Source organism: Lycorma delicatula, chromosome 10, assembly GCF_047948215.1.
Source record: "Lycorma delicatula isolate Av1 chromosome 10, ASM4794821v1, whole genome shotgun sequence".
NCBI classification, from domain to species: Eukaryota; Metazoa; Arthropoda; class Insecta; order Hemiptera; family Fulgoridae; genus Lycorma; species Lycorma delicatula.
Window position 1 is genome coordinate 119,645,409 of NC_134464.1, and position 21,816 is coordinate 119,667,224.

At 29.6% G+C, this 21,816-nt stretch overlaps 1 protein-coding gene across 1 annotated transcript; it reads right to left on the reverse strand.

Moving 5' to 3' along the window:
- Positions 1 to 7,644: 7,644 nt before the first annotated feature.
- On the reverse strand, positions 7,645 to 13,389 carry LOC142331322 (putative monothiol glutaredoxin ycf64-like). Its single transcript, XM_075377148.1, has 2 exons — positions 12,944 to 13,389; positions 7,645 to 7,925 (listed from the first exon to the last, which is right to left on the reverse strand). The coding sequence occupies exons 1-2, from the start codon at positions 13,200 to 13,202 to the stop codon at positions 7,741 to 7,743; spliced, it is 444 nt and encodes a 147-aa protein (XP_075233263.1). The 5' UTR covers positions 13,203 to 13,389; the 3' UTR covers positions 7,645 to 7,740.
- Between the last annotated feature and the right edge of the window lie 8,427 nt (positions 13,390 to 21,816).

Below are 21,816 nucleotides of genomic sequence, written 5' to 3' on the forward strand. Positions count from 1 at the left end.
AATATTTTTTGTTCAAGTTTAAATCACACAATTCTGTTGAGAACTCTTGCTTAGTGTGAAAAAAAAATATTTACAATTATATATACATGAGCTATAAATCATTTAAATGAAAAATGATTAATACTTTATTTTCGTATTCTTTGTATCTTCAAATTAATATTAAAAATTTAATTTCAGGGTACGACAAATAAAAGAATGCATACTAAATCTGCTTAACTGAAGATGTAACTCTAAATAGGACGACAATTAGTTATAATTTGATATCATTAAAAATAAAATAAAAATAAAATCTTTAATGTGCTTCTCTAAGCATAGAATTTTCTGTGACTATGATTCATAAATGTAGTGTTGTCATAGATGTGAAAAATATATTAAAAGTTGTGAATTATATTTATAACATGAGTAGTACGAGTATATTTAATCTTTAACATTTTTTGATATTACAGAGGTGCATATTTCATCCCAATTAATGTACCATCAAATTTGCCTACTGTTAAGTGAGCTTGACGACCCATCTGGAATCTACTTTTAATGTCATGAAGTGATCGTTTTTTTTTTTTTTGTTTAACCTTTGGGACCACCGTTATGTATTACTTCAGAGGATGAAATGAATGATTTGCAGTATGTGTGAAAATGCCATGCCTGATTGGGATTCGAATTCAGGACCTCCAGATGAAAGGTTGAGACGCTACTACTCAAGCCACAGAATGAAGTGATGGGTTACCATAATGTAATCAAACTTCCCATTCAGATGGCTCTTTCTCTACACTTTTCTTCTTCTCTTCCTCCTACCCAGCTCTTTTTATATTTTTCACTAATTCTTTTACACATGCTTATTTACTTTAACAGTTTATTATTGCTTTTAAATGACATATCTACCACATGCTATATATAAACATTTGTCTCACTTCTATCTGCTCGTTTGCAAAAAAAAAGAAAAGGTTTTAAAAATAAGAAAAAATATAAGAATAGATGTTAAGTAACTACTACCAAGCAAATGTTTTCATACAAATTTTGCACAGGGATAAAAAATAATGGAGATATTTTATTTATCAATATCTACTTTTTTACACAGGATTAGAGATAATTTTAAAGCAGTCTGATTCTTGTACAAAAAGTATCCTGTCTCTACAATTCAGTCCAATCTTCCTTAAAAATGTTAAACATAATTTCCATTTTACATTAACATATGCTGTCTATAGATGTATAAATGCCATGTCAGTGGCTTTATTCTGTTAAAGCCTATCTTTTTAAGCTTAATTTAAGGGCCAGGACTTCCATGATCTTATCTTCCTGAGACTGAAATCTACTACAATAACCATACTTTATAATTACCTGTAAATTAACCTAGTGAGATTTTCATTACATTAGATGTGACATCTAATAAGTGTGACATCTAATTATTAGTGTCACTAATAAGAGTGGTAGTTCTCTCACACTTATCTGCAATTGCTTTCTCTGGTATAGAAAAAACTTAAATTTTTCAAATTTGTAGGTATTTCTCAATCTCATAAACTCTACTAATCTAAACAGCCTTTTCCTGCTTTTCTGAAAAAAAAAAAATCTGAACGTATCTGGTCTAGCCTTACTGCTTTATTTCTGTTAAGTATATTACGGGCCTAACAAACTCAGATTTCAAAATTAAATTTATTTTTAGGAGGAACAGAAATTTTATTATGAATTAGGAGAAGAAAAATTAAGAGAGATGCAGTTTAAGAAATTAAACAAAATTATTTCATGAAAAGTAAGGGGAGATTGAGGAGGAATGTTGTATGAAAGAAGAGTTAGGAAAACATTAAAAACTGTAATAGTTCAAAAATATAATTATAATGGAAGGAAAATTGTAATTGAAAATGACATATTTGATTGAGGAAGGCAGAGGACCAAGTGTCTATGAATGAAAATAATGGGGGAAGTGAAAGATTGAGATATGGTAAAAACAATTCAGGGAAGGTGGTTTTGAACTGAGAGATGTAGATCAGTAATACACAACTGTCTAAAAAGGAGTGTGTGTATGTATGTATGAATGTTCCACCATAGCAGTTCAATGGCTGAAGTGTTATGTTAATTAAAATAACATTAAATAAATTAAAAAAATTTTGTTTAATAATAACGGGCTTCCCGTGGGGACTAACTATGAGGCTAGTGGTGAGGTAATGCAAGCACCTCATGCTAAGCTAGACCAATCATCACCATCAACTGATAACAAACAGGATGCCTTGGGGTGCTGTTTTGGGAGGTAAAGTGGGGTGCTCTTATAGTATCTCTACAAACAATCGTCCAATTTTCAAAATTCAAATGGTGGTATTGTTAGTAGATTGAAGGCTAACTTTTGCATGCATCAGGCACACTTTTGATCTGACAGATCACGGTTATTCGAAATTGTTGTTATATCTTCACAACCAATCTTGTGATTTTCAAAATTCAAATAGGGTATTTGTTAGTATAATTCAAAATCACGATGAAACCAAACCAGAACAGAGAGCAATTTTTTTTCAGAAGTCATGTTTTTTAATTTTTAATATTTATTGAGGTTCAACCTAAGGAAACTTGTAGAGGATCTAATGAAGAATTATAAAAAAGTGAATTCAAAAAGTAACGGTAGCTCCTAAGATAATAAAAAATAAACATTAATAAAATGAATAATTATCTTTATCTTTGCAGTCTTCAATCTTCCTTTTAGAAGAATATGAAAATAAACACAACAGAAGAAAAAACAGGATTAGAGACTACAAATAAAAAATATTAACAATTTTTATTACATTAGTAATACAGTGTGCCCTAGTTTACAATTTCTTGCTGTAATGGCTTCCTTAATTTAATAATAATTTATTTTTATAAATATAATGATACATTTGTATAAATTACTAACAAATCACACAAAGAAAAAATATGTTTATTTATGTACTCTTACATTAGCAGTGCAAAATATTTCTATTACCTACCTTGTTCCTTCCTTCCGACTGAATTTCTTGCATTTCAATGTTCCTTTAATCATCTCCCTTTCAATGTGATTTGTATCCCTCCCAAACACATGTATCTTTTTAACATGTCTAAATTTAAGATTTACAAAATATTTGTTTTATTTTGCCTGACCTGCTCAGTGAATTTTTACAATATTTGTCTTAACAATTTATTCAAAGATTACTGATATTATGCTTCCATGTTCTGTTGTGTAATGAACAGCTATTATTTAATACTATATAAATTCATCATAATTATTAATTTAGCTTAAATAAATTATTACCATAATTCTAACCAATAATAAATTCTAACCATAAGTAAAAGATTTTTAATGGAATCTATTAATTACCAAAGGCAATTAGTTTGTATATCTCTAAATCGAGCAACTATCTCTGTTAAGGCAATGCACAATTTCAGACATTAAAGTGAAATTGAAAAGCTTTTTTTCAGCAAAGGAAGGTTTTATCAGTGCAACTGTTTCAACTGCTGAAGACTAGCACAATAATGCAAGTAATAGAAGGCAAACTCTCAGCTTGTCTGTTATTCAATATTAATAAAAAAGTCTCTTCTGAGCTTTAAGATACCATTATGGACGTACACAACCAATGAAAAAAAAAGTATACTTTGTTTTAAAACCATGGTATAACAAATGTGAGTTTTTATGCAAATAGTACAATATGAAATCTGACAGTTCCATACTACCAATTTCACAAAAAAAAAAATCAGGCCATTATGACTGTAATATCCTGAAATAATAAGGCTACATATATAATATGTAGCCTATACATATATTATATGTATATATATGTTACATATATTATATGTAACATATATAATATGGGTTCAATTTTTGACTTCGTAATTCATGATTGTTTTCCAGAAACCAATTAGATTGGTACAGCCAGAATCTTCATTACTTATCTAAGTGCATTTTTAACATTTTTAGTATGCTCTTATCTTATCTAATGTTCAATCATGAAGGGATATTTTAATCTATTTATTAACATTAGTTCTTTGTCCTCCATTCATGCCAGAAAGGATATTTACTTATGCTCTACAGTTGAAATCTGATAGAAATGTAGCTAATATATAGAAAGCGAATGTTAAAGATGGCTGACTCCTATTGAGCTGATGTCAAAAAGTGCAAAGAAGTAGAAAAAAATGTTGTCTATCTCTAAATTTTTTTTTTTTGAGTCGGAGGTGGAAATGGATTTACGCACGAAGTGTCAGACTCCTGCTGATGGTCTAATCCAACCGTCAACAGACTACCGAAAAAACCACCCCCTTTGGAGTAACCCTACATATCCCGGAATCACCTCGAGGCATTACTTTGAGATGTGTAGGCCCCCTTACGAACTCACTCGTACCAACACGTCTCGAATGCTCAGTCATAAAAGTGAAATCACAAAACTAATAACACGTCGATATATCGCGACTTCAATAGCAGTCTGCGACTCAACATATTTCTATTACTGTCAATCTTATTGGTAATTATGGATAAAACCTTACCTCCTCCTCGGTTTTCTTTTTCACTACTGCCCTGATAAATGTGGCCATGACAGCCCAGGAAGTCTCACTTTTTACCATTGTCTCTTCGATAGTGTCCGGGGAGATGGACCCACTTCTTGGACTATCTCAGAAGCTCCCATCTAGGGTGCACAAAAAATGTGTGCTCGGCAGAATTGACTGCTGCTGAGCAATACTCGCACTCACGGGTGTCTCTCCTCCCCCTCTCAAACAGATAGGAGTTAAAACACCCGTGTCCACTAAATAACTGAGTGAGATAGAAGTCCAACTCCCCCAACCCTCTATCCACCCAGTTTTGGACACTAGGCAGCAGTCTTTTTGTTCATCGCCCTTTTTGGGAACCCTCTCATCTACTCTGCCAGCAAGCCAACAGATCTCGCCTACTCTCATTTCTGTTCTTCCCCTCCTTCCTCTCCTTGGCTAGCAGGTCGAGAGGAGGAAGCCCAACAAGGACCATAGCTGCCTCAAACGAAACAGTACGGTAGGCTGAGATCACATGTATCGCCATTCTTCTTCGTATCTGCTCCAGGATATCCCGGCCTCTGGCAATGCACAGCCCCGCCTCCCACACCGCAATGCTGTACACAGCATTATAGAATCTACCACCGATGCCAGCAGATGTCTCTTCGACTGACGTGGCCCTCCAATGTTTGCCATAATGCAGCACAATTCCGAAGCTGTTTTTAAAGCCTTGCCAGCGATTTCCCTGATGTGTACCTGGTACGTCAGTCTCTTGTCTAGCCAAACCCCAGTATCAGTGCCCCTAACCGAGAATGTCACATCAGCAAGTATCCTCCTCCCAGCAAAGACAATGGCTTGCATCTTACTGACAGCCACTTGCAATCCACTGGCGTCGAACCAGTCCATGATTCTGTTGATTGCGTCGGTGGCTTTGGCCATCAGTTCCGTTTCCGTACGAGCAACCACCATAGGCATAGATCATCGGCGTACGCTATGTTTGTGACCCCTGAGGCAGCTCCAGTCTGAGAACCAGGTCGTAAGCCAAGTTCCATAATGAAGGCTCAAGAACAGAACCTTGCAGCACGCCTGTGTTCATCACTCTTGTTACCATATTACCGTTTGAATCATAGACTATCTCCCTCTAACTGAGATAGTTGTAAAGAATTCTCCTCAAATAGTCACTGACTCTTCTCCTCTCCAAGGCTTCTGTTATAAGGCCCCACGGCAACGTGTTGAACGCATTTCTGATATTGAATAATATGAGACCCGCGATCTTCGTAGTTCTATGGGTGCCGCTCATTGCCTCCTTAATGATACCAACTACCTTGGAGACCACATCAATAGTCGACTTGCCCTGACAGAAGCCGTACTGACTATCCGCAAGGCCGCCGCTGACCACAATCTCCTCTTCAAGCCTCGAGAGTAGTAATCGTTCAAAAAGTTTTCCTCCTGCATTAAGCAGACAAATCGGATGGTACGCCGCAGGCTCCTCAACTGACCTACCCGGCTTCTTAATTAAAACCAGCCTCGCTCTCTTCCAGATATCTCTAACCTAAGCCAAAGGTAAAATTTCTGTACGATCAAAAAAAATCTTTGAGTAAATAAGAGTAACAGTGAGGAAAAAATTTCGCCGTAAGGGGACCAGTGTTTAAAATTTTATGAACGATAATTGCTTAAAAGTTTGACTCTGAAAAGATTTAAAATTTTTATATTAAATTAAAGAAGCATATATGAAACAAAATCGCAGAATAAGAAAAACCCTTTTGGATTAGTGATTGGCAACATCATTAATTAGCAATCTTGGCCCATTAAACAATGCATTATTATGATATTACACTTATTTCATGTTCTGTTATTTGAATAAAGGTACAGTTATTCAAATACATACATCTTCAAATAAAATAGCTACATATTCAAATGAAAGTATGTGTATTGTTGACTTTTCTGCAGGTTATAAAAAAGTTTGTTTTCATGACAAAGTTACTACCATGTTTGTTACTGAATATCATGATAAATTATAGATAATTTCAAATTACTGAAGATTACAAACACTTTTAAGTTATATTTAAATAGTTCCTGAAAAAACTTTCAGGTCTAACTGTAGAACATGAATAAATTGAAATAACTGGTACCCAGTTCGGTTTGAGAGTTTAGTTTTTTATTTTATTTCTTAACATAAATTAACAAGAGTAATAGACATGTGTGACAGAGCAATAAATGTATAAATTTTACTTTAATTTTTATCGTTAGAAAGAAAAAAATTGTAATTTAATCATTGCAATCCCAAATAAGCTGCAAAAAAACTTTAGAAATACTGTATAGTAACTTTTTTTAAAAATAGAGCTAAACATATATTTACACCTATATTTTATATTTTTATCAAAATCAATTACATCAGGCATGAAAAATCATACAAAGCTAGTAAACTGCAGTGTCTTCAACATAGTAAAAGCAACAGTGTGTATGGGCTAAGTGCTGTTAGCATAAACCTTATTGACATTTTTGTTACGTCTGATTTTTACTAGCATAACTTTCTTTTAGGAGTTTTACAATTTAATCCAGATTATAAAAATGAAACAATATTACATCTGTATAATCTTTTAATGATTCTTTTGTGTCTTCCTCATAGACTTCAAACCCAGCAACTGAATATAAGAACTAGTGATCTCATTTAATATAAATACACTGATACCATCAGTTCAGGTTCAATTATATGTTTGTTTCCTCTCCAAAAGCTATAATTTTTTGCATTTTGTGAATTAAGCATGTTAACAATTAACATATTGATTCATTTAAATACAAGCCTAATTCAATTTATTCATACATTTCATTAAGGCAATTTTAAATGTTATTAAACTTATTTTTATAAACCCAGAAATATGAGGTTCCAGTTTAAACAAAGTGCTTGGAATTTTGATGCCTCAAACTGTTGGCAATGTACTATAATCAAATTTATTATTTAATTTATTATTTTTAATCAAATTTAAATTAAATTAAGCAGTTGATGTAATTGTAAAAATTAAATGAAAGAAAAGATGTTCCTGCTAGTAGTACAACACCTAAATTACCACATTCCAGTCAATACTACTGAAAATCCAAGCTTAGTTGCAGAATAAATAGTTATATAAACTAATCGATTATTAAATACAAGCTAAAAATTAGAAATAAAACCATGGAATAAACTTAACAAAGTCACATGTACGTAATCTTTATTTGTAAAACGTTCAAAAAAAATTTACTTAAAAAACAGTAACTATACAATAAATAAAACAAACTCATAACGAACTACTACTTATCTTTTCCTTGTTCTTTCTCTGTTTTTTCTAATAATGCCGATTTAATTCCTGCTTTTTGTAGCTGCTCAATAAGCTCACCGTTCTGATGCATTTGTAACATAATATCACAACCTCCAACAAATTCACCATTAATAAATACTTGTGGGATTGTTGGCCAATTGGAATATTGTTTGATACCTGAAAAAAATAATTAATCGAGTTTACAAAAGTTCATACATAATATTGATTAGTAAGTCATCACAGTAATATATATACGAGGGATGGATAAAATGTAATACACATTGGAATGTAACAGGAGAATAAAATACCACACAATGCGATTTGTAGTTTAATTCCTCTAAAGTAACATTCCTAAACTCGTCCTAAACACCAATGTTACATAATAGAGTGTGCCTGCTATGTCAATGCGTCTAAAACAACGTGCAGTGATTGAATTTTTAATAGCAGAAAACGTAAACGCTAAGGTTATTCATCATCTGAAAGCAATTTATGGTGATGAAACTAATAATCAAAGTACAGTAAGTAGGTAAGCAATAAAATTTCATGCATAACAAACTGGTAAACTGAATATTGAGGATCAAAACTTGCAATTTATCAACTAGTTTTATTTGACTGATGAAGTTGATGAATTGATTCAAGCTCTGGGTTTACTGTAAATTCTATGTGATACATAAGCATTAAAACACCTTAGACGATGAATGTGTCATATTTGACAATTCAAGGAGACAGTCATTCTATAACCTGATAATCCTCATGTGCATAACACCATCATCGTGTGCAACTGCAAAGGCTCTTGTGAGATTGAAATTTCACCAATTCCACACCCTCGATACTCACCAGATTTGGTGCAGTTCGATTTTCACTTCTTTCCGCAATTAAAGAGGTATTCATTTCAACACGAATAATGAACCAAAGGATGCATGAAATCATAGATAAAGGAAAGACTGGTAGAATTCTTCACTGACTGAATGAGAAAACTTATTTACTGTTGGGAGAATTTTGTAGTTGTAAATGGTGACAATGTGGAGAAATAGATGTAAGTTTTTGCAGCAAATAAAATGTCCTTTTATGCCCTATTTGTTTCATTTGATTATCTATTTTCATTTGTGAGTTATGAGTGACTGTGCATTACATTTCTACAACGCTTGCATATGAGGGATATTCAAAAATCTGTCCTATATCACATATGTATACCAGAAAGTATAAAAATATTCTCAAATAAACAAACAACTTGCTTGAATTTGTTGAGAAGTTTAAACTGATCATGTCACAGATGATATTGAGTTAACTTTTGCCTCTGTATACAATACCATTGCTTAAACCAAATAGCTTATTAATGAAAATTTGTAAAACAAAGAATTAAATTTTTGTAGCGCATGGAAAATATCATGCCTAATCGCAATTGGATAAAAGATAGATGCTACCACTCTGTCACAGATTGGTAGAGGCTAATAGCCCAATGACTTTATTCCACAAGACAATTTAAATATTATATCTACTGTAATCTTCCTATGTTTTCTAGTAGATGAAGTATTAACTTGAAATATTACTAAATACTGATTCAGAGATAAATTGTTTTATTATTGTTACCGTTAGGTGTGGGAAGGAAAATACTGATATTATATGTTTGTTAAAGAGAAAATTTCTGTCACGATAAAACACAAACTGAACAAGTGATGGCACCCTAAATTCCTAACCCAATCTACTGCTAACTCTACAGAGACTGTAAACGACAAGTGGACCATTAATAGTCTTTTTTTCAGGGGCTGCACATAAGCTTTATATTTTAAGCTTTTATATACAGCTTTTTTATATACAGCTTTTATTTTACATTAAGCTTTTATATTTTATTCAATCTTCCAAAGCCCATCAGCATTAGTAACTATTTTGCTACTATTGCACATACTGTGTCTTTCAGAGTATATAATAAAAATTTAATCTTACTCTGATTTTCAATAAACTTATTTTTCAATTCTCCTTAAGCACCAAATTTAAAAAAAGTGTTGAAATACAGGAACGCCTTCCTTGACATTCAACTGTCAATGGCGCTAAGTAATCCTGTAAAAAGCAATATTGTTAGTATTCTAAGTCTAGTAAATTTACAGATTCAGTAAAAGAAGGATACAATTTAAATGCTCAGTATTGAAATTTTTTTGAATTGTTTTCATTTAGTAAGAGTTTATACGTGAAGAAATTCCTTTTGTTACAAGTCTTTGATGAGATAGGGGACTTCACAATATACATATTTTTTATAAATTTTTAAAATAATTTTAACCACAAATTATACACTTCTCCATTCTTCAAAACCAAGCTTCAGAGAATCCCTGCCATGCTTTGTCAGAATTTTGGGCACACTCATTGTCCCAAGCCTTTAGGAGGTAATCATTGCTTGTAAAATGCCTCCCTTTCAGTCTGTTCTTCATCTGAGGAAACAGCAAAAATCACATGGAGCAAGGTCAGTAGAGTAGGGAGGATGTTCTAACAGTTTTATTTTGGTGCTAGCCAAATACTCAAAGCAAACTTTGGAGTCGTGCATTGGAGCATTATTGTGATGAAGAAATCATCATGGTTGGGATGTCATAATGGTACAGTTTCGTCATCTATCACAATATTGTTGACATAGGGAGATTTTCCACTTTCAAATTTTTTCAGCATTTCACGGCACCTTGAAACAACATGATGTGCCATTTGATTGTCAGTCAAATTGTCCCTTCAATGGGTGAAGATGAAATCACAGAATAGCAATTGCTGGTCATTAATGCCCAAGGATATACCTCTATTTAGTGGTAGATCACATGCCTGTTTGTCTCAAGCAGTTTTTGTACTGCAGCAATGTTTCTCTAAGTATAGACATACATAGTCGATCTGTCCTTGGAGCATCCTAAGGGCCAAAATTTTCTGTTTCAAACTCTCAGTACCACACAATTCTCAGTAAAAATTGTACAATGAGGGCAATCCACTCCAAGCACAGGAGTCATTTTCTCTAAATACTGATCAATAGTTAATCCACAAAACTGTCCAGTATTCGGTTGTTGTCCTTGACAATATCACTCCTCTTTTCATTATTATAGCTAAAAAACAAATTACACTAAGAGAGTAACTACAGTAGCTAAATTGCAGGTTGGGATCTGCCAAAACACATGCTAACTTGTAATTCCCTGGGATGATCATATTGCAAAACTTTCCTAGTGTCCTTTTTATTTTATATACATAAAATTATTTAACATTTTTGATCTTTTAATGTTTAATGAATCTGTATATGAAATATCACCGGGACTGGAAATTTTATATCCAACAGAAAATCTTAATATTATGGAATTTTTCTAAAGAAAATAAATTCTATGTTCTAATGTTTATTCTATGTTTAATTTCAAAGCTAAATTCTTCTAAAAGACTAAATTATCATCTAAAAGAACACTAAGGTTTTAATTTTTGAATCAGATATAAAAAATGTAATGTTTATAATTAGTGAGGATGGCCAGTATAATTCTTTGGGAGGTCTCAAATTTGAGAATTTTTTTGAGGTTTTTTTGATTTTTTCCAATCTTCATGCATGAGGATGGTTCAAACTGTAAAACTAAAAGTTCTTTAATGCAAAATCTAATAGTGTTCTTAATACAAATTGAACGGAATAATATGTCTAGGAAATAACTAGATCAATAACAATTATTTAAACATAACATAAACCACCATTTAGCAGACTAGGACTAACGTTGGCACACCATTCTTTTTCCAATGATTGTAAAGCAGAGAACCCACTTGACAATAAAGATAAAAGATTTATATTCTTATTTTACTCCCCAATTATTTTTCTGTTAACCTATGCAATTTCATTTTATTACTGAAAGTTTTCTTCTACAAATTAAAGAAAACTAAATAAAAGTACAATTTTTTACTGCTTTTTATCCTAACCTAAGTATGCTTGTGTGAGCACAGTTTTTTACACCGTTTTTAGAATGCCCTATAAACTGCTTAGTTATATTTATTTCAGCACGTTTTTATTTTTATAATTTTTTCCATTAACTGCTTAATAATAATTCCTTTTCTAATTTATTGTGCTTCTCCATTTTTTACAATTTTAAATGAATTGTTTTCCAGCTATCTGCCCAAAGTAATAGCTATTTCAATCAAGCTAACATGACTATTTTGAAAAGTCAAGTACGAAAAAGTACTGCTTTTAAGCAGGTAAAAGCAAGCAATATTCAAAATCAGATGAGTGGATAATTGAAAATAAAAAAGTTAAATATTTCATCCATGAGCAGGTAATGGACAGTAATTCTTACAAGACAAAGATTAGACTACTCTAACGAACAGTAACACAATAGCAATTACAGATTGTTATAGCACTTCCCTCTAACCAGCAAGTAATTTAAAGAAAATTTTTTCTTGACAGAATCACATTTATAAATATTGGACCCAGAATCTAATTTGGTAAGCTGCTCATCGAAGGCCTATCAGGACCATGTTTAAAGTTTCATAAATTCAAAGTATTAACATTTTATTATGCCAACCCCTTAAATGAAAAAGTGAAAGCTTAGCCTTTAAAGTTGTAAAAGCAAATTAAATGAATAGTAGGTGGTTTTTAGAAATTTCTTTTAAGCAATGATTTATTGATAAATTTATCTGGAGCAAAGAAAAATGTGAGTTAAAGGCTAAAAATCAAAACAAAAAACCAATTTAAAATGTAATAGTCTTAAATAAAAATAAAACTTCTTAGTCACAGTAGAATCTGATAATTCTTCATGAGCTGGCATGTTTTGATATGATTTTGAATTTCTCAATATTCTGTACAAACAGAACATTTTTTTTAAATCCAAGAGTTTAAAATTTCTAGTTTGTAATTTTAACTGTAAGTAGAACTTGTTAACCCACATTAAATAGTGTATCCACATATTTATAAATTACTTTTCAAGCTTTGAGTGTGTTTAGATCCAACTATTTTGCTTAATATTACCTCCAACACAAACAAATTTAATTATAAAAATCATACTTTTTAGATTCAATGAAATAATCTTGGAGATTGAAATATCTTGACATTCAATAAGCAAGAGTTCCCAAGAAAAATATTTCTTTTGGTAGAGGTTCTCTTAATTTTCAGAGATTGCCTAAACTTTCCATTGTTTTGACAGAGAACAAAAAAAAATACTTTATGGTATGACACAAAAAAATATTCACCATTAACTATTAATACTTACCATTCCTAATGGAGTCATTTTTCAGAACGTCGTGAGCATCATATTTGACATTATGCATCCTTAAAATTTGTACAACTGCATTACTAAAACCACATCTTGGTTCTTCTGGAATTCCTTTCATAAAAACTACAACTTTATTTTTTTTAACTAACGAATCAATATCTACTTTGGGAGTAGCTTCCGAAAATGCTCTTGCTATTTGATACGATTTTAAAACGCTATTAAACGAACTAACACTGGTTTTCCTCAAAATATTCATATTTTCTTAAATTGTAAAACTATTTACAATGCCAGTAAATATGATATGATAACAGCAAACGCTGAAAGCTTATTTGAAATTATCAGATTAGAACGCCATTGAAACGAAACACATAACCCAACGTACAGCTGAGAAACAGATGATACACGTGCAAAGTTTAAAATTTCGGCGGCTTTTAAGTGTATTTTCTCACAAAACGACGTTGGCAACCATGAAGAAAAGGAAGTATCCTTTGAATGGAATTATCGCGTAGCAGAGGTGAAAACGAACTTAAAATTGTGATAATTAAAATATATTATCGATGAAGACTTGTTAATTTATGTGTATGACGACTTACTTATTCAAATTACCTTAATGACTTATTTAACTGCGAGTATGCTCAAATGTTTTATTTTCGCCTGATTTAAAATAAAGATGGTTCCCAATTTTTTGATCGTTTTTTTTTTTTAATTTAGTAATCAAGAAAAAAAATACAGGGTTTTCTATATGATCAAGCCTAACACAACACTTAATTTTCTCTTATGGTACAGTTGTAAGTTTTTCAGTTGCTTTAGTCTATATAAACAATTTGAATATGTTTTTGTTATTTCTTAGCACATTGAATTATAATAAAATATAGCCTGATGGACATCTTTACTTTCAAAATATTTTTATGTAAAAATTAGCTGGAAAGCAAGGTAATCAAATGTTACACATTTCTACATTGTGGAGAACAGCAATGTAGACTCACTCACCACTGTAAACATCATTTCTGTTCTTATTTTTATCAAGAACAAAATTTCTCATCAGCATTTTGTTTTCATACCAAAGATAGAGTAGGTGTAAACATATTTTAAATAAATTAAAAAATTGGGATTAAAAACACTAAACATTTTATGTTTTTCTTTAAATCTGACTTTTTAAGTCTGAACCAAGTTAAGGGGTGATAAAATACTAGGTACATTAACTTGTTGCTTTGCACTAACTGTCTTCATTATGATTGTAAAACATGTAAAGTTTCTTAAGTGGCAGTAATCAGAACTGCTCTCTATGGATGATAGTGTTCACTAAACACCCAGTTTCTATGGTGAAGTGCACATGGTCACTTCTTGGATGAATATTATTTGCATTTCAATGAACTAGATTTTAATATCCAACAGAATATAATCAGCTCAGTAAAGAAAGCAACAGGAACCAATTTATTTATCACTTCGAAAGCTTGGCATGGAATGTTTTTTATTCTTGGGACTGACTTTGTCTTGTGTCAGGTTACCTAAAACCATCTTAATTATGGTAGCGAACATACAACAAATACTTTTAATCTAGTGTCAGTTACTAAATGTAAAAAATAAAAAAGTATCATTTTATAATTTCTCTTTAAAATTTATATTCTTCAATGATTCCAAATAAAAAATGAATAATGATCCTAATTTGAAAGAAATCATTACAAAAGAATAGGTACATTGTATTTAGAACTTAAACATTCATAACTGATTGATACATTTACTTCTGTTTTACTGTTTTCTACAGTCACTGTGATAACATTATCTACATACGGTGCTAACAAGTTTAATCTTTTTAGTAAGATTTAATTCAACGCAGATGCTCTTACTACTGCAAATAATTCACTACCTCAGTTATTCAATTAAACAAATACATTATTTATTATTATAAAATTATGGCAAATAATGTATAAAATCAAGAAAATTCATGTTTGTTAATAAAACAGTGAATACCAAATTTTAAACTTGTAAGTACGGAAGGATGTACAATAAATATTATCCATAAGTGTTACAGGTAAAATCAATTGATAATTATTCATAATTAGACTACAAAAAAATGCAGAAGTAATGAAGCAAGCTGATGTATTGAACCTTGATAATGAGTGAGATATTAGAAAACTTTTTTTAATGAATGAATTGACTTCATGTTATGCACTTACATAAACATGACTTTATCAATACATAAAGCCATTTTGCAGGTAGGTTCATTTTAATAATTAATAATGGGTATATAATAATCATCGTTAATTCATGCAAGTCTGCATGTTGGAAATGTGCTATTCTATTCTATTATAATGTGCATATAAAAGTATTTGTTTAACTAGTGACTTTTGCATCTTTTTTGAAATCTATTAAATGATTACGTTTTTATGGTACTGTTAACACAATCAACATGTAAATCATAAAGTTATTTTAAAAAAAAAATCTTGTGCAGTTCTGTGGAATAAAACAGACTTTTGTTATTTTATTTTGTTTCCATGTTCTAACTTGCAGCATCATACTGAATTGGGCTTCTAATTTGCCCCGCTCAAATGTTTTTGACCTTAAATTCAGCATAACTCAGCCAATTTTGATGAAATTGCTCTAATAGTTTTGAAGATTTTTGAGCACAGGCCTATAAATAAATAAATATATGTAAACATATAAAGAAACCAAAATTTAAGTGAATGGTATTTTCATACTCCTATCTCAAAACATAAAGAGAATTCATTTTTACTCACCACATCCACCATCATAATACCGCCTTTTCTTTGAAAAGTTGGTAAAAAAAAAAAACTAACAGGTAAATAATAAAATACAATAATACAACTCACATTATATCTTTAATCTAATATTTATTACCGTTTTGGATTACTTTAATGTGTTATCCAACAAAACTTATTTTCTAAAGTAAAAATTATAAAACAATTATTTAAATATACAATTATCATTATTATTACTTTAAATAAAACTTGATAATACAAGAAATTATTAATAATAATAATAATGAATATTTTACACTAAATTTATAAACAAAATCATAACAAAATTGTAACCAATCCATTAGCAGAAAAAAATTACTTACTTAATATTATCTAATAAATATAAAGAATTTGTACAAGCTGGAAATCTTGGTATAATTTAATCACCTAGAAAATTATAATAAAAAATAAACTTAAGTCTAAGAAATATTGCTTATTTAAGAATAATATTTAAAAGATTACAAATAAAATTATTTTCAAATATATTTTTTATTTTTTTTTAATTTTAATTTTTTTTTAACATAATTCAATCAATTTCAGTAACTACTTTGGTTTATGAAAAAAAAAATCAGTAATAATAGTAATACCTTAAATGATATTAAAATGTTTAAATTTTAATAAATGATTTCAGCTATCATTACCATAAGAGTAAAAAAAAAACCCACTTAACATAAATATAGAAAAATGTTGATTATCACTGTAAAACGGAATTAACATTTTTAATAACTAGTAATTTGGATAATTTTATGTAATTTTTTAATACACCAGTTATAAAGGTACTTTTACATAATGGATACACCTTTATAATTCTATTTAAACAAATTTATAATCTAAACATTATAACATCTCCAAAACTAGAAGTAAGAAACTTATAAATCACATCTTAGAGATTGGATTAAAATCAAATTTTTTATAAGACTAGCTATGAATGAGATATATTTAAACTTATCTTCTAGGTTTACTGAAAAAAAAGTGCTGTTCAATGTTGTCAAGTGATCTAAAACTTGAAGATACCCCAGAGTAATTCTTGTTCTAAGATTAATATCTATGACTGGTGATGATAATCTGATGCATAGTTTATTATGAACTGAAAATCTTTAACAAACAATACTCTTTGGGGATCATCATCTAAACAAAATTTGACAACTTTTTAGGCTTTAAGCTATAAATGTATGGTAAAGATAAGGAAATTTATTCCTTCATTTACTAAAGAAGCATTAATAATTGTAGCCAAGCAGATTTTAAAAGAAATTTAAACGCTGATAATTATGAGCTAGTAAAATGGAAAAATTAGGTGTGCAGAATATTATGTGAATGTAAACTGTCTTAAACACAGCCAAAGTTCAATTACCATATGATATCATTAACAAAATGGCTAAAATAAATTTTAATGCACTGAATACTTTTCTATTCCTAATAAGTTGTAATTAGTTAATAAGTAAAGTATATTAAAACCCTGTTTATTCAGATCTCCAGTCATATGGATAACTTTACAGTGACATATTTTTTTACATAACTAAAAATTTTGCAGAGCATAAAATTTAATAATTTTTTTTAGAAATTACTAGTCATTTGTAAGCTTAGTTACTGATACATAGATTCAATATAGTTTATCAAACTGCACTGAATAATATTTTTAAATACTTCATATATTGTATTTAATAAATTACAAAATAGAGTTAAATAAAACTGTAGAGTATAAAACATGGTTATTTTTAATTTTTACAATTACTCACTGATTTTACAATCGAACTTCTCACGTGATTATTGTAAATAAACATAGTCACCAAATCTAGAGGATTTAAAAATTTAACATTACATTATTTACTTCCTACATATCAGTTTTTATACATGTAATAGAACAAAGTTAGTTCATTTGCAACCCATGGATTAAGAGTACTACAAACAAATAAAAATAGGCATGAAAAAGAATAGTGGAGGAAAATCTTCATCCTAGACCAAGAAAATCTGCTATAGAAATTTTAAAATCGATCAACATTATAAATGGAATTTACATGATTGAGGTATACTGGGATAATAAATCTCATGAAATCCTAAGGAAATATGCAATCTGAAATAACTGATCATTAGAGAGATGACAGATTTGTAATGCAAATATTTTGTAAAAGAGATAGTTGCTCTGAAGTTAACCTGAGTTCAATGTGGTAATGACAGTCATCAAATTTTTACATTAAATAAAATAATTTTTAAATTAAGACTAATGTGATGAATAAGAATGAGAAAAAAAAAACAATAACCATATGGAAGCAGTCCAGACAATGGAATATTAACTTATTTAGATTGATAACTGGATACTACTGTTCTGTTGGATTTAATGTCTGTTAAATATTTATACAACTGCATGACTCATAAAAAAATAAATTATTTTTTCCAAAATCATTACAATCAAATAGTATACTGTTTAATTCTAGTAAATAGTTGTATTAATGCTTAAATTCATAACACCTTTTCTAAACTTTTATATTCAACTTGAATCGTGTTTAATTTCTTCTAAAAATTACTACTAGCCAGATACTAGTTTTAGCCAGAAGGCTCCATCCCCTGGGGCCTGAAGAGTTTGTTATCCTCATACTATGAAAATATTTTACAGATATTCATTAAAGAAAAAAGAATTACCATTTTACTCTATTATACTTCTGTTGCTGTGGTGTCAGAAATATAATGAAGTAAAAGGATTAATTTCCACTTCTTTAATGAGTATCTTTAATATATTAATCTGCAAGGGGACTAGGGCCTCAATCTATAATTTTCCTAACATCTGGCACAGTTGGAATTATACAATTTATATAAAAATAGAGTATCCACTTACCAACAATTGTGAGTGTTGACTATCTAAGTGCTTTCGAATTATTCTTCATCATCAAAGATTACCGATTGATTATGAATTTTATAGTTCTGCATATAAATTTTTATAAATGGAAATTAAAATGAAAATAGATAATATTTGTTATCTGTCTTGTTACTGTTACAGATAACAGTTTTAAACATCTTACTGACGTTTTTCTTTTAACGTTGACTTATTTTAACTATTGACAATCAACTGTTATGAACATAATTTTACATTTTAATTCCCATTTATAAAAAAATTTATATGCAAACTATAAAATTCATAATTAATCAGTAATCCCTGATGATGGAGGAATAATCCAAAAGCACTAGGATATTCAAAACTCACAATTGTTGGTAAGTGGATATTCTATTTTTATATAAATTTTACATTTATATTTAAGATAGTTTGTTAAAAAAAATTTCATTTATAAAAGAAAATTTATATATTTAAAAAGTATGAGTGCGTTCATTTTATACTATATATATACATATATCCAATAAATTAATTACACAATTTCTAGTGTACGAATATTATTTTATAATTGTTTATATTTCATACATTTGGGTTATCCAAAATTTCATTTATCCGTTTACTTTCAGTACTCTTTGATCCAGACAAACAAGGTTTTACAATAGTTTTAGCATTAAGATTCCCTTCAAATTTTGGCTAACCTCAAACATTTTTTTAATATTAGGGCTTTAGCCTTAACATTCTTTCTAGTATAGTTTATTTTATTTTGTATATTAATATGAAAAAAGTTACTGTATGATAATTTTTAAAAAAAGTAGCAGTTATAAGAGTAGAAGATGAAGAAAGACTACCTCTGATTTGGTTAGAAGTGAAGCAACGATGTACAAAGTATCAGATCTTGTGTAATAAGTTTCAATGTAGAAGTGCTATATGGGTGTACTAGTGTTTACAATGTCAGCTGGACTCCCATCAAATGTGCACCAATAGAACTATTCAGTTGTAAGAGTACAATGTAGAAGACCCATTAGTGTTTATTTATTGCATTTCATTATATTAGAATGGATTGAGAAAAGTCTGCATCAAATTTTGTCAAATACTTGGATACTGTTCGAAAACCATCACTATGACATGTAAAATGCATGCTGATAAATCTAAAAGTTGTACATAAATCAAAGATTAGATTTAAAAATGGTTATACTTCAATTGAAAGTGATCCTAATCCTGGCAGGCCAACAACAAAGATTCATGAAAGTGAGGAATGAGTTAAAGTTTTTCATTGTTTGATAGTATAAGATTAAAAAGACCACGGAATTCCAAAAAAACAGAAATAATGAACAAGAATTGGGAATGAAAATTAAACATTATGGTACATAACATATAAAAAATTGAAAATTTTATTTGAGTAGTAAACTAACAAAGGATGCATAAAGTACTATAAATATTTAAAAAAAAACAACACAAATAATCAAAGAGAAATTTGATGATAAAAAGAAGTCAGCTAGTATCAAATATGAATCTAACAATTATAAAAATATTTGTCTACCTCTATGAAAATGAAGCATGAATGACGTAAAACAGAAAGAAGAATTAGAGACCTAATTCTAGTGTAGAAACGTAGTGTTATAGGAGGATGCTGAAAATTAGGTGGATTGAAAAAGTTGAAAAGATGTCTTATAATGAATGGGCTAGGACAAAAATTTCTGGCAGAACCTTAAATAAATTGATAGGGTATATATTAAAACATCCAGGTTTAAGTAATTTGATCACATAGGGATGTGTGGAAGATAAAAACTAGAGAAAGATAACAACTGGAATAGATAAGTGAAGATGTAGGGTGTAGTAATTACACAGAGATTAAAATATTAGCAAACAACAGAAAGGAAACATATCAAACCAGTCAAATTACTGTGACCAAAAAAAATAAATTGTAACTTTGTAAGTGAAGTATATACATATATATATATATATATATATATATATATATATATACTTATATATATTAATATATACGTATATTAAATTGTTGAATTCCTTTCTAAGCAGAACTTCTAAAAAGCTATTTAAAATATACTTTGGTAATTAAAAATGTTTACTTAACTGTTCATTTTAAGTTTACTGACTCTTCCAATGCTACCTACACTACTAATCTTTTTTTACTTAGAAAGAAAAAAAAAATATATATATAAAAATCTGTAATTACAAACTGTGGGAGAGAATTATTCATTTATTGAAATATGGGTTTTAATATTTATTATCCTAATAACATTTTGTTATTACCATCTGTGTTTAATAAGTCATAATTCCATTACATATGTTTTAGCTAATGAATTAATGCAATATATAGAAAAATTATGAAACGGATACCTTTTTATCATTGACTGAGTTCTGCTGTTAATACACTTTATTTAATATAGATAGATTTCCTATAACTTTATTTTAATGATCAATTCTATCTTTATTTTTTTTTTTAATTATCAATTTTATCCTTTAGTTTTTTGTATGCATGAATGATTTTGTAAAATATCACTCCCAATTGATTCTTCTGCTTGCAAAATCCACAACCAATGTAGGGTCATTGTAAAAGAATTGTGGGGCTTCAGTACCTCGATCAAGCAACATTTTGAGAAATTATGTATGTAACACTGAAAGCCTTCACCCAAAAGGTTTAGGCAACAATTGTTTTAACTGTAACAGTCTCTGTATTGTTGTTGAGGTGTGTTTCTTTGTCTACTGTTTTCTGTTCAAAAAAAGCATAGTTATGTTGCATGCTGATCTGAAGTCAATAATTTTAATTTAATGTGTATTTTGAAGTACACATAAAAAGGAGCCACTACATAAAAACAATATAACAAGTTAAATCAGTTCAAAGAAACAGAATTTTTTTCAAACAGAAATCATCTGGAAGGCTAACAGTATCAGAAGAAAGTGTTAAATGAATTAAGACGACCTGCAACCAGAAACCCTGATAAATCCACTGCTCATTTTTAAACGATATAATTTTTGTGGACGATTATGCTACTTTTACCTTAATGGATCTGTTAATTAATAAACAGGCACGATTCATGAATACTGAATAATATTTATTGAATTTATTCTCATAAATTTAATTTATAAGAAAGCATATGACATCTAGTTAATGTTTCAAGTAATCAGGCCTTTTTTCTTTGCTAAAAAAAACTGTTATATTAATAGAAATGTTTATATATTAAATGACTATTGCCTTCCTCAATCAGATGAAGTTGAAAGTGTATGTCAAATTTATTACCAACAAGGTACCCGACCTTTAATGC

Bases quoted from the DNA above. Each gene is read 5' to 3' on its own strand.
- LOC142331322 (XM_075377148.1), bottom strand. From the start codon at position 13,202: ATGAATATTTTGAGGAAAACCAGTGTTAGTTCGTTTAATAGCGTTTTA. The intron at 7,926-12,943 runs GTAAGTATTAAT...TATTTTTTTCAG, and splicing joins AAATGACTCCATTAGGAATG to GTATCAAACAATATTCCAAT.